General features: G+C 37.8%; 1 protein-coding gene across 2 annotated transcripts in view; it reads right to left on the bottom strand.

The window, feature by feature from the left end:
* Positions 1 to 13,784, bottom strand: part of ntm (neurotrimin) — a 366,426-nt gene that overhangs the window by 99,667 nt on the left and 252,975 nt on the right. The window contains exon 2 of one of the 2 annotated variants that reach the window (XM_072375719.1): positions 12,861 to 12,951. In XM_072375719.1, the coding sequence (XP_072231820.1) occupies positions 12,861 to 12,951 (91 nt within the window). Of the gene's footprint in view, positions 1 to 12,860; positions 13,294 to 13,784 lie in introns of those variants that run through there. The other variant, XM_072375718.1, reaches the window with a different exon arrangement.

Raw genomic sequence — 13,784 nt, 5'->3', positions numbered from 1 at the left:
TAATTTACTTCAAACCGTATATCCTTGTTTTTACAAACCATCACAAGGACAAATCTTCTTGGACTCTGCATAAAGTAGATATCATTTTTTAAGTTTTTTTTTAAATAAAATTGAATGAAACAACTTCAAACTAGTAAATCTATTGTAGATTGTAACTTAAATTTTCTTACAGCGTTTTGACAATGCAGTGACAAGCTAAGCTAAGCTTAGCAAAGAAAAGACGTATTTACAATAATATTTGGTATGACTAAATTCATAAGAAGCAATGATAACAAATAAATAAAATAGAGGTTGGAGCATATTTTATATAATGTTAAAGAATGCTGTATATATGATAATTAAGTACAACTGACATGGGTGTTAACATTTGCTATTTAATAGCGGGAATTCATCATTCCAAAAGCAGGTAAAAAGAAAAGCTTTCCAGGTTGAGGAAACAGTGTGTTCAGTTCAGCACATTGTCTGAGTGCTATAAACTGCTGAACCCTCCAGCTGAAACTAAAACTCCCAGCTGTCTCCTCACAGACAGCCAGGGTTTATTATAGATCTCTTTTCCCTTGTATTCAGATAAATATATCGTTGCTGTTCTGTTATTGCTATGTATAAATCATTAACCTGGGGGGGGGGGACTGAATTTTTCATCTCAAGGTCCAAAATGCTCATTTGAGAAAAAGAATAGAAATTAAACATTTCTATTTATTTATTTATCTTTAAAAAGAGGGGGAAATTCTTGTCAGCCTCCAAAAGCAAGATGCCAACACTAACGATGATGCCTTCAAGACAGCATTTATTCATGTAGGAATGTATCCCAAACTCTAACAACATCAGGGGAGTAAAAAATGTTTTTGACCTACAGTGATTTCTGTAATTATTTTTCAAATGTTTCTTTCTTTCAATGGTTATGGCCTAAACTGTAGCAATTAAACCATTAGTAAACCAATGGAAAGCTATTCATGGCTGCGCATCTTCAATTGCTGCTCTTAGCTACAACATTGTTCGTTGTTTTATATGATTTAGAACTGCTGCTTGGGCAAAACAAGATTACTGATAATGTCATAGAACACATTATATTGGCTAAATAATACATAGTTTAGTTTAGAAAATGACCTGGTTAACTCGGGTTCAGCGTCATTTCTTCTTGCATCTATGGTGCACACGGTTTCGAAAGAAGGCTGAATGTGAGATCTGACACAGCTGCAACTTGGAAAGAAAGAACTTTTTGATTCATTCATCTTCACCGTGATGTAATGAGCTGAAAAAGTTAAATCCTGCTCCTGAATGTCTGAACTTATGGAGATGAGAAGTAAATACGTTGTGGAGTTTGAACCAAACAAAAGATTTGGAGAGATATTTGTTGAACTACGTTAATTATCATCTGCTTGTGAAAAAACTAAAGTGCCAGCATATCCAGCAATGATTAAACCCACTACATCTCTTCACTGAATTAGTGCTGTATTTTTCATTGACTTACTTTCTTTTCTTTTTTTTTCTTTGGGCAGAAAAAGAAGGTATATTCAAATGGTGAATGGAGCGAGATGGACTAAATGCTGCACTCTAAGTCTCTCTCTCTGGAAGTCATTTTACACGACATTACAGGAATAAGTGGAAGTAGAAAACAAAAAAGCTGCAGTTCTGCTCTTGCAACGCTCCTGTATGTTGTGTTGCGCTGTGAGCCAGAGTCTCTCAGACACGAGGGAAAATGTCTGCGAACAAAAGTAGCGGCAAGCATAAACATGCATGTCTTACCTCCTTTAAAAAACCCAGTGGTGCATTAAAAAAAAGGAGTTGCCTAATCTCTAACAGACTGTTGCCACTATACAATCAGGCATCTGAGAGCTTTAGGTAAGTGAGGAGAACTGCTGCTCAGGGGAAGATAATCTACTATGAATGGCACCCGATTTCAATTTATTCTAAGAAAAATACCTTTGCTCCTCTGTCTAGCCTGGAACAGTGATGCCCATGAGGAAATTACCATACAGTATATATTTTTTGGCAAATTGACCCATAGCTTGGAAATTAGTCAGACTTAATCAGGAACTTCCCCCAATATAATAAGGATCCGGGAGTATTATACTACTAAAAATGGTATGCAGACCGACATAGTTAGGTTCAAACACATATAAACACATATATAACACATAATCTTATGCTATTTAGGCATTTTCAAGCATATTCAGAACTGGTGAAACAATTCATGAATTATCGCTCTTTACTATGTTTCACTCTCTTTTTCAGTGGTTCAAAGGTTATTTTATACGTTTTACATGAAAGTCCAAATCAATTATCAATCGAACTACTTTACTTTCTCCGTAAAGTGCTCTGAGATTCATTTTAAGTGACTTGGCACAATATGAATGCAATTTAAATGACTAAGGTAAGTGAAGAGTCTGGAGTTGATTAAAAGTGGAATTTGTGATAAAGAATTATAATAAACCAAAACAAAACAAACCTATCAGAGACAACAGGAACACCAGATGTGGCCAAATCATTAGTTTGCTACGTTCTGAGAAAAAGAGAAACATTAATCATGATAATCATAATATACAAGAAAACACTCCAGTGAGTTCAGCAACATAAGAAAAGGCCTGATTTACCCCAAAAAAATGCTAGTGGATGATCTCGCAATCATTTTCATGCAAAAGAAAATAAAATTTTGCCACAGTAAGAATTCTGAACTACATGGGGAGGAAAAAAATGGAACAGCCTCCAACATCTCATCAAAGGAGTAAATCACATTGCGTAAAACATGTGGAAAGGCACCCTGGGCAGGCATGGATTCCAATGCAACTTAGTGTTTCTTGATGACAGAAGATAGCAGCAGCCGATGAATCGACTGTATAGCGTCTCGATACGGTGTACAGAGAAAAACTGTTCAGCTCAGATTTCCGATTCATACAACAAAGTTGATGGCAACCTCACGAAACAGATGGGAAACAACCCAAAACATAATGTGAAAACAACCCAGGTGAGGAGGAAGAATACTCTGCTGAGGTTGAGTCAGCCAACTGATCGTCACCCAAATAAGTTGTATTTCACCCTTCGACGACTATGGGCAAAGAAAAATCCCTTCCACAAACACAACGAAAAGCTGCTGCAGTGTAGGCTTTCTTAGACGATTTCTATGGGTTCAAACCGTTGAGCATTTATTGACTGCAAATGATTATGAAAAAAGTAGTAAAAATGAACAATTTGTTTCTACTTAATTCAATTTGTCCTATTACTTCTGAGCACTCCTTCAAGGACATTTTCACTTGTTGATGAGTAAACAGTTCCTAAGGCGTTCTAACATCGAATATTGCCAATATTGCTAAAACTGTTTAGATGTTCTGATGCCAAAGGGCATTCTCAATTTTGATCTGGTACTACTGAGAAATATTTTTGAGAAAGACTTTTCTCGTTATGTGGAAATCATATTGATGCAGTCAGCTTGGTCGTATTAGGGGCAAGACAATACAGTCTGTTTTCAGAACATGATGGAATAGTCCAAAGTGAAAAAAACAAAGCAGCTGCACAGTAAAGGCTGAAAAGTTGCAAAATTACAACAATTTCATAACTTTCATAACACAAAATCATTATATACCTATGTTTGCCTTTGCCTGCTTTTTGGATTATGAGAAACTGCCACAAAATGTATGCAATGAGCTAAATTGGATCACTGACATTAATCTGCTGATTGTCATGCAACACACCTCAGTTCTCACCCCATCCAACCCAGATTTTTCTGAATTGTTTTCATTTTCTATTGAACTGTCATCCAGTTCTGGCTTCATTTTAGTCAAAAAATAAAGAACGACTACTTGCTTCAAGACTTTTCGGTGTTGTGAAAAGTTGTATTTATACATTCTGGACAGACACTGTGTTGCCAAACACAGCATCTGTTGGTTGTTGGTCCAGAAGAATTCTGACCTTTTGACGGTGCTGCGCAAAATGTTTGTGGACATTCAAACTTAAGAGATTAATCCCATGTGTACCATTAACAGATACCTCTTGAGTGGGTTTAGATGATACATGATAACTTAAACCAAGAATCAAATGTAGTGAGGAACATCCAACACTTTAAGCTACACTGCCAGCAAAGTAAGAACATTATTGTTCTAAGGAATAAATCCCCACACAACTACTTCTGCCAGCTTCTTTGTCACATCTGAATGTGATTTAGCACTCTCAGTATATTACAAGTGTATATACCCATCGTTATATTGCCTGCCGAATAAATCTGGAGGTTTTATAATGCCACAACACTTGAGTTGCCTTCCACAACACATGTATTCTCATAGGCATCAGCAGGATAAAGTGACTGATGTTGCAAAATCAAACAAAGAGCCAATGTAAAAAAGCACCAAATGGATGCAACAACTTAAGAGTACGACCTTAGAATGTGAATGCGCTCGCAAACTTCTATTTTTAATAGATAAGAAGAACAGAGACATTTTTTAGTTAAAAAAATATCATTTTACCACATACTACATTTCAAGGTGAAAGTCTGGGAACTATCAGTCATCTATAATTTGGTCAACATGTGAGGTGTTATTAAATAGTCATCGTGACTGATGGCTATTACAGTTTTAGTTACCTGTGCTTGAAAGTTCATGTAGCAAAGGATTCCAAAATGTTTGAGCTCCTTTTCAATCGCTTCCTAAATGTAATCATTACATTATTATTCAATGAATTAGATCTTAATCCCAAACTTTATCCAATTTTGTATCCTCTTAAGGACATAATACAAATGTTTGGCACGGGAATTTACTGTAAATACTGAAGTGAGAAGTGGATAAACTGGCCTGATTAAAACTGAATGAGTCGTGTTCTTTTTAACATTTTTAACAAGGTTTAAAGTAATCGTTTTTGTGATTCATAAGCAAGTCAATTCCCATAGACCCACATGATAAAATTATAAATTTTACAAGATATGGAAATAAGTTCACAGCCCATGGCACAAGTCTTGAAACTGAACCTTTATGAAAACACACCTGTTTAACTCATATTAAAGCTTTAAGTTAAGCATCATTATGGGCAGGAAAGATTTGAGTGACGGGTAAATGCAATCAAATGTGAATGTTCATGGATTCTTTGTCGAATTTATTCCACGTCCTACACTTCTGGCAGTAAAATCATTCAAATTCAAATCTTAAAAACAGTAGAACACAAACAAATAGGGGATGTGAAAGTTTATTTTATAGTTTATGGAGAAGTTATGCTGTTTTAAGCAAGAAAAAATGTAGTCTCATCTTTAAATGTATTCCCTTTTTGAATCAGGTCACTGTTCAATCCCTTGATGTTTCACGGATACAATAATTTTAACCAAACTTTTAAATGCAACTGTAAGCATAGACGCATCATGACCACTGGCAAACACACAAACTTGGGCAGGAGGACACACACATGCAGACCCAGATGTCTACACACACGGGCAGTTTCTGATCAGTAATGGAGTGTATGTTGGAGCTTTGCCCGGAGCCCTTTCTGTTCTGACTCCACTTTCCCTGTCTCTCAACTTTGAAATGTTAAGTCAGTAAAACTTTTTTTCTAGCCAGAGGATCGGTTTATAGGGAGAGTTACAGCTTAAAAATAAATAGAGTGGTTGTTTTTCCTCCTCCATGCCAGCTGGCTTTTGAGTGAGATCAATGTAAAGGAATCAAGATTAGTTAGATGTGCTCATTCCCTCACTTGTTGCTCATGGGAGGAGACATCAGACGCTGCACTTACTTAAGCATACCAACAATGCTGCAGTTATTTATTTATTTCTTTAAAATGACATCTCTTGTGAAATCCATCAAAGGTGCAAAGGCACGTGCATATCTGGAGGAGTAACCTTATTTCCTATATGTCAGCCAGACTTTTAATTTTCTGAACTTGTATTACATTTGGCTTCGAACTCAGGCTTACTTAAGCTTTAACTGTGCATGAAAGTTGGAGGAGTGACAATGTTTAACGCGACCATACGTGTGGATTAAGTAAACCCACACCGGCCCACTGGTAAGTAGCTATTGCATACCTGTGAATGTATTCAGTTGTCTCAATAAGAAGCATGTCAGTCCATGTTTGTGAGCGTGAGCAGAACATCCTGCAGTATCGATGTCTTGGCACTAAAGAGTAGGTGGATTTTTTTTAAAGCACATAATCCTGAGCACTCCAACTTTCACCCACCCGTCTCCACTGAGATAGGGCTGGAACCCAGCTTAAGTCAACAAGATGCTGCAGCAAAGCCCCACTTGTGCTGCCCTTGGGCCAGTCATATCATTATGTTGTTTACTGCAATAGCACAATAAAAACTGTATTAGTTTAATATACAATGAAGCATAGCCCAAAAGACCACCAAGCTCAGCGATGAAAAATTTACAAAATCTGAAATACAGATTTCCCCAACAAAAAAAGAAAAAGATTTTGTGAAGGTATGTAACAATAGGAAAACATTGACCAACACAATATGAAACACTATGTTACTCCACACAATTAAGCAGCAAAATTCAAGTGTCATCTGTGAGAGCAGGAATGATTTCAGAATGGCTGAAACAGCATTCTGATGAAAGCAGAAACCATCTTTTAAAAGGAATCTCATTTGTGATTAGGGGCTCAGGTTATTCAGAGCTGAGGCTGCTCGAAATGACTGTTACCTCGATTCAAAGGTTTTCAGCTTTAGAGAATTGGAATCAGAAAGCCTCAAATTGCTGCAGATAGATTATGGCTATAAGAGCTACATCTACACAATCAACCTGTCCAGTTCTTGTTTGAAAATTCCCGAATAGCCATGGCTAAGATAAAGGCACTTGTCAAATCACTCACACTTCATTATAGTGGCTTTGGAATTTCCTGGACAGCATTGAAGTCTGAATTAAATCACTTCAAAGCAATACAAATATAAGAAGGGAGAAAGAGAGAAAACGAAACACACACACACACAGATATATATATATATATATATATATATATAAATATAAGATGAACCACTGCTGTTTCACAGTTCAGCAAGTCCTCACTCCATAATCCACTAGAGATATGAGATTATTCTCAAAAGTATTACAGAAAGAGATGGTAAATGTAGGCCATTTGAGTTAAAGTCACAAAATCCAACCCGACACAAGTACTCTTCCCTCCTATTAATTAACATTTGTGAATGAAATCAGATTGTAGAACTTGACATGACCTGACATTTTAAGCCTTGCCCCCTTTACCTGCTGGATTTCACACTTTTTTCAAGTTTCGTTCTGTCACATAAGGAAATGAGGTCAACTGAACACAAATCCATGCTAGTCTAAACAAAGCATGAAGGGCAAATCAGCAGGGAGGTGACCTCTGACTTGGTAAAAAAAAAAAAAATCAAAGGAAGTCATGAATACTCATCAATACTGATTACCAACATTTACTGTAATTTTTTTCCAAGTAAATACTAAAAGCAGCTGCAGGCATAAAACACACCTCCACTGCTACAAAAATCCCAGTTTAATCAAGTGATGAAATTTTATACCAATCCTATTCTGCTGCCATTCTACAGTCTTCTTATTTTAATGATAAAAACCTATTTATAGAGCCGTAACATTGGAAAGACAAAAAGTGGAAGTGGATGGTAGCCTGGCAAGACAATGCAAGGTGAAATAAAATGGAATTACTGGACAGAGAGAATCGCTAGTACCATTCCCTGGTGTGAAATCAAATAATCAGCTTTCCTATCTTGGCCTGGCATACAAGGAATTAAAGGAATGTCCCACTGACAGAAAGATGCTTCAATTGGTGATGAGGGCTGGATACAAAATCATGACTAACAGTAAAGCTTTGTACCCTGATGTGGCTAAAAGCAACATGCAAAGAACACAAATTCATAATTGTACTGAGCAAACATTTCTTCAAGCAAACTAAATATCAAGGCAAATAAAAGCATCTTGCTGTTGGGAACAAAGCCTTGACATGACACATTTATCCTGAATGCCAGATGGATGATCAGGCTTCCGAGAGAGAAATTAATAAATGTTAACATGGTGTGGCTCTAAGACCAGCATGGTCTGTGCAGGTAGATAAGCGTCTCAGAGGGTTGTCAGCCAACCTTGGGCGCATTCATTAATCGCAGTCTCAAGAGGTATTTTGTCTCTTTCTTAGTCCATTTGAGGGTGCAGAGCCTTGAAAAACAAAAATGCCTCCGATTTAGTCCATTTATTGTCTGTTTTATGTAAAGCACATTGCTTTCCGACAGTTCCGGGCTCACGTAATATTGGAGCTACAAGAGCCTGAAACAAAGAAAAGTTCAGCTGTTCACTGCTCTGAATTCAGTATTTGGATAACCTAGAAACTGGAGTTATACCGCACATGTAAACCCATTTTTCATCACACTCATCATCTTTGGATTTGAACTGCTGTACCTACATTTAGTAAAGATTGAACAGCTTCTTAAACACAAATGAAAAACAGAAAAACGTAGCAGATAGCAACAGTCAAATGAGGGCCAAGGATGGGGTAAACAAAAAGTAGAGGAGCCTTTCATCAATATAACAACTCAAAGCGGTAATTTAAGATGTATCTGTGCAATTTTACATTTACTTTATTTTCAGAAGTGGAAAAATATATATATATATATATTTGCAAAACCATCAACAAAGACTGTGGTTATCCTAAATTCATTCTGCAACAGGAAAGCAAATCCAAAGAGATAGCCAGAGCCATAAAGAATTGCCTGTTTGTGCAACCACAAGAACAACACATTGTCCTACTAAAGGCAACCTAAATCCACTGAAGAACCATAGCACACACTCACTCACAAAGGCAGCAGAGACATCATGCAAGATGCTTAGTTGCTATCCAAAATTTCTTCGTGTTTAGTATCTGTAGCTTTGAGTTGTGAAAAATGACGGGCTGGGTACACATACAAAAAACGTTTGGGACTTCTCAGATGTCCACGCGGTCCTCCACCCATTACCTTTTGGTAGTCCTCAGATCAAGTGTCAATATTTTTCCTCTGCTTGTCTTCTATGTAGTTTGGGAAGTTAATTTTAAGCATGGAGATTGATCCAGATGCATGTGAAGTCAGCGCACTTGTTCCATACATTTACATGTATTTGAAGACCACGGTCGAGCGCTGCACAGGGCTGTTTTCTTCATACCATTCTTGCTCCCATTGAATTTCTAACCATTACCACTTGCTCCCACAACTGGTGGTGCTGCTAGTCCTGTGGGACCAGATTCCAGTGCAGACCCCCAGTGTAATTCACCTAATAAATCAGCCCTTATCCACAGTATTGGAATAAGCAAATTACATTTGTTTTGTAAAGGTAGTGAATTTTATTTTCTGATAGCCCCCTCTCACCTGCAGCCATGTTAAAACCATCTACTCCCACTGAATTTGCAATTGGTCCCATGTCACCTGAGGGATTCCAATCCCAATACAGCCCTCCACTACACGTGAGCAACCACAGAGGGACCCAGTCGACCCTTGCTGACTGGAAAAGGTGGCCAAATTTACATTACACAGGCCTCACAGACAAGCAGATGCAGAAACCATGAAATGCCTTTCAGAAATCCCCCAACCTTGAGATTAATGCTCATCTCTGGCAATCAGAGCCACAGTCACTCTTACAAAATCTGGTATTACAAGGTAATGTACTACATATTAGACAAATCAAACAGTGAATTTTGAAATGGTTATGTGTGTCCAAACGTTCAACTGTTGTAGTGCAGTACAGTGGAAACAAACTTCTAAGTTTTCCTCCTATGAATAAACTAAATATGTTTAGCTCAAACACCATTTAGAATAAAAGGGATATGACCAGGACTTTCAAGTTCTGACATTTGACAAAGTTTTAACACTTGTTTTTTTCAACCTGCTTTTGATATCCTGATTATCTTATTATTGGACAAAATCACTGTCTAAATAAGTTAAAGCCAAATTACGCAGTGATTTCAGCTATATTTACCGAATAAGTATGATGATTTCCCAGAGAGAAAGTTAGGAGCAGCAACCCGTTTTATCACACAGTCCAAAGCTTCCCAAAGCATCAAAATAACAACACATGTGCAGCTCACAGGCGCTGCTTTGGGATCTGACTTGAGACAGGGAGAGGCATTCTATCGATGTGGGAGACCTTGCTTTTGGAAGCAGTATGTTTGTCTATATGGTTGCTAGATTTGTAGCAAATCACTGTCTTGAAAAAAAAGAAACAAAAAAAATTGTCAAGGGACTTATAAATGTAGCCAAATCACCAAGTTAGTAACAGCAGATGTACTTTTTATACATCGACATATGAATTCGCGGACGGACAGATAGATAGATTTAGGTTACAGCACTGAAAGCACAAATACGAAGGAAACTTGCAACTCTGTTTTTCTATAACCTGATGCCATCCTCAGTTTTGGCAGTGAGAAAGGACAAGGAGCATGTCAGCACAAAGCATGCAGGAGTGTTGAATGTCACAGCTGTGACAGCTAAAAAAAATACAGTGTGCCTGTACTACTTTCAGGCTATTAAAGTAAAACAAACTTGTCAACTTGCTGCGGCAATGGAACAACCTAATTCACTTGTACTACTTCAAAGACATATCCGGCTGTTTATCATCCCATCTGACTCAAAAGTGCTGTGTGCTCTTTCATTGTTGAAGACACACCTCTGTGAATTAACTTTTTGATAACAGTTTTATTTTAAAATGGCATCTAAACAAAACATACTTGTTGTGGTTTTCCCTTAGAGTGCCAGTTAACTATCTACTAAGAGAGTGACCAGGAGTCTGCAGTGCATGTTGGTGTGGTGCTTATTAGAAGCTGGATGAGAGCCGAAAAAGTGCCCAGTCTGGACTTGGCTGGCAGGCAGCCTGATCATACCAACTGTCCTACTTACAAAACTGGTTGCAGCATGTGTCAGGGATATATGAAAGGAAAAAAGGAAAACAAATCGCCATTGTAAAACCAGCAAGGATGCTGAATTTAGCAACTGCATAATTTCTTCTTTAAAATTACCATTACTGTCATAAACATTCAAATCCCCTTCCTAAGAGTTTATCCATCACAGTCACTTGCTTACTCTAGTTTTATCCATAGTATGCATTCTATTCCCCATGATAACCATGTCACGGGTGAGTTATAAGCTGCAACAAGATTTTTTTTTAACAGCCACGTTCTACAACAAAGTTGAAATCCATATTCATAACAGCACAAAGTATGCTTCTGATTCAAACGTCTTTTCAACCTTTGTGACTGTCTAAGTGGGCACACATCACCAAGATGAAAGCACAATGCTGGAACATAATGCATGAATCAATGTGAGACTGAAACAGCCATTTTTGCTCTGCATGAAAGATCGTGGTTCATCTTTGCAACTTCAAAGTTGCTGCTTCAGATTACCTACACATGGCTCAACATTGAAATAATACTGGTACAACATGCAGATTTCAAGAAGGTGTGAACAAAAACAAAATAGGACATGATCAAAACACAATATTATCAGGAAATATGGCCTCATTAAAGAAGTCATTTTCTTGTCAATGCGCTGTCCATGGTGCTGAAATGGATGTTACATGCCTCATTAGGGACTCACTGCTATGGTTCTTAATTTGCAAAATGCAGCAGTCAACATGTTTGATCAATTATGATCTGACGAAAATCACACTTTCAAGTTTTCATGACAAATAAATAAGCCCAGATTCCATTCATATTTAGTTTGTTTTGTGCTGTTGTTCTGAAAGTCCAAGCCAAGATCAGTCAAGTTCTTTTTTCACTTTTACCTTTATCACCTTAAGGTAAAAAGATGATGTTGCATCATCTCAAGTACTTACATCAAGAGGAACTTTAGACAGATTCTCATTCAACCTTTGCAGCAAAGCATGTACAAATGTGTCGTAAAGCTAAAAGTTAAATAGACACATTTTTATATAGTCCCCAGTTTGGGTAACTAACTAATTTTTCTAAAATCTCAACCAACAAATACATCAAGTTTACTACAGGCAAATTTACAACAAACAGATGAAAAACAGCTGAAATTTAAGTAGTTTAGAAAACCTGTTGTTGGGCAAAAACTTAGCTAAACCAGCACCATAATATTATATAGCCAACCAGGCATTTCATAGTCAGTCTATTACATTGACATTAACTTGAAATATTGAAAATTCCTGTCAACATGAAACACAAAGCCTTGCCTCAAATGTACTCCTTTGTAACGTATCTAATTGTAATCACACAGCAGCATTTTCACCAACAACTGGCAGAATACCGCAGTTAAGTTTGACCAACTATGGTATCAATAAAGAAAAAAAGAAAAAAGAAATAGAACATAGGACGCCAAATTCATTGACCGCTGCAGTGTTGACATTACTCTATATTTTCCTGACAGCACTTGAAGGCAACCTAAATCCGTGTGAGTCCAGTAAGCCTTGGAGGGCGCAGAGGAGGGAAAAGGTCAGCGCTGACAATCTCCCTTCCCAAAGAATTGCTTGTCAATCTGTTATGACCTCAGGTTTTTCCTTTATGTGTGTGTGTTAATTTGTCCCACCTGCACCTCAGTCCTGAGCGAATAGGTTACTTAAGAACTGTTTTGTTGCGCTTTTGCTCGTAAGAGAAACAGCTTTAGTTCTACATCGTCACATAACAATTAAGATCACTAAGTCTCTTTTTAACAACTGCAGAAGATTAGTAGAGTATCGTTTCTGAAGTTGGTGTTTTTCAGGATCTAATCCGATGGAATCCCTCCACCCCCCTCGGCAACTGTTTATAAACGGCAGTTCCTACATGATTAAACAGAGAACACTTAAGTCGTGTTTGTCCCTCTCGATCCTCAAGCTAAGTTCAACCGCGAAAGCCCCCAGGCAGCGCTCAACTCGCTGAGCAGAATCGAGAAGCAGCAGCCAGAAGCAAAACGTATGAATAAAGGTAGATTCATGTAGACTCACCTGAGAAAGACCGTTTCTCCTTGTCTGACGGTGATATTGTCCATCACTTTATTGTCGGACTGAGAATCCCCTTGGCTACGGACCGGCAACCCTGCAGGCACAAGAAGCAAAATCCTCAGAGAGAAAAGAACTGTGCATTTGGAAAAAGCGACTAAGTATCTCCGGAGAGGCATCGTCCGTAGCCCTCAGACGCGTAAATACAACACTAAAAAAATATAATCCTTCAGAGACAATGAGGCGTCTCGTAAACACTCCCGTGGAGATTATTTACCCCCAGTTCATTAGTCTTAATCCAAATCTTCTGACCAGGTAGTCGCGGTGTGCAGAGGAGAGACACCCGACACTATCTGGCAGCTATGTGAGCATCCACTGTTTATTATGTGAAAAAAATAAAAATATAAAAGTCGCTCCGGTGCTGGTGGTGCCTCTATTCCAGATTTTTTTTCTTCTTTTTTCTTAATATAAAAGCAAATCAACAACAAACGTTGTTGTACTTTAAATGCTCGCCCTGCAGAAAACCTGACCCTAAAAATACTGTCCGACCAACAAAAAGTCTCTAGAGGAGATGCCAAGTTTGCGATTTGCATGTGCTGTCAGTGAGTTGTTTCTCTGTCAGTTTCTTTTTTTTTTTTTTTTTTCTCTTCTGTCTCTCATGAGCACTTTCTGTCTGGTTACGTCAGAGCCGGAGAGTTGGGTGAGTGGTGACAGTAAAATGGATTCGCATTTGCATTAAACATGAGCCAGGCTACATGAAAAAGTATGATTTTGATTTACAAAAACTGTGCTTCTAATTACATTTTCAACACGGTCCCTTTTTTCTTCTTATGCCAATGAGTTCCCTGGTATAGCCTTTAGTCAGTGAAGGATATATCACTATATCACTCTAGGATATGTACTGGTAACAGTATGGCTTGTTCTACCAAC

Source organism: Leuresthes tenuis, unplaced genomic scaffold, assembly GCF_036924035.1.
Source record: "Leuresthes tenuis unplaced genomic scaffold, fLeuTen1.0.hap1 SCAF_21, whole genome shotgun sequence".
Lineage (NCBI taxonomy): Eukaryota > Metazoa > Chordata > Actinopteri > Atheriniformes > Atherinopsidae > Leuresthes > Leuresthes tenuis.
Note: the sequence above shows the minus strand (reverse complement) of the source record. Positions and strands in the feature narration are given on the sequence as shown.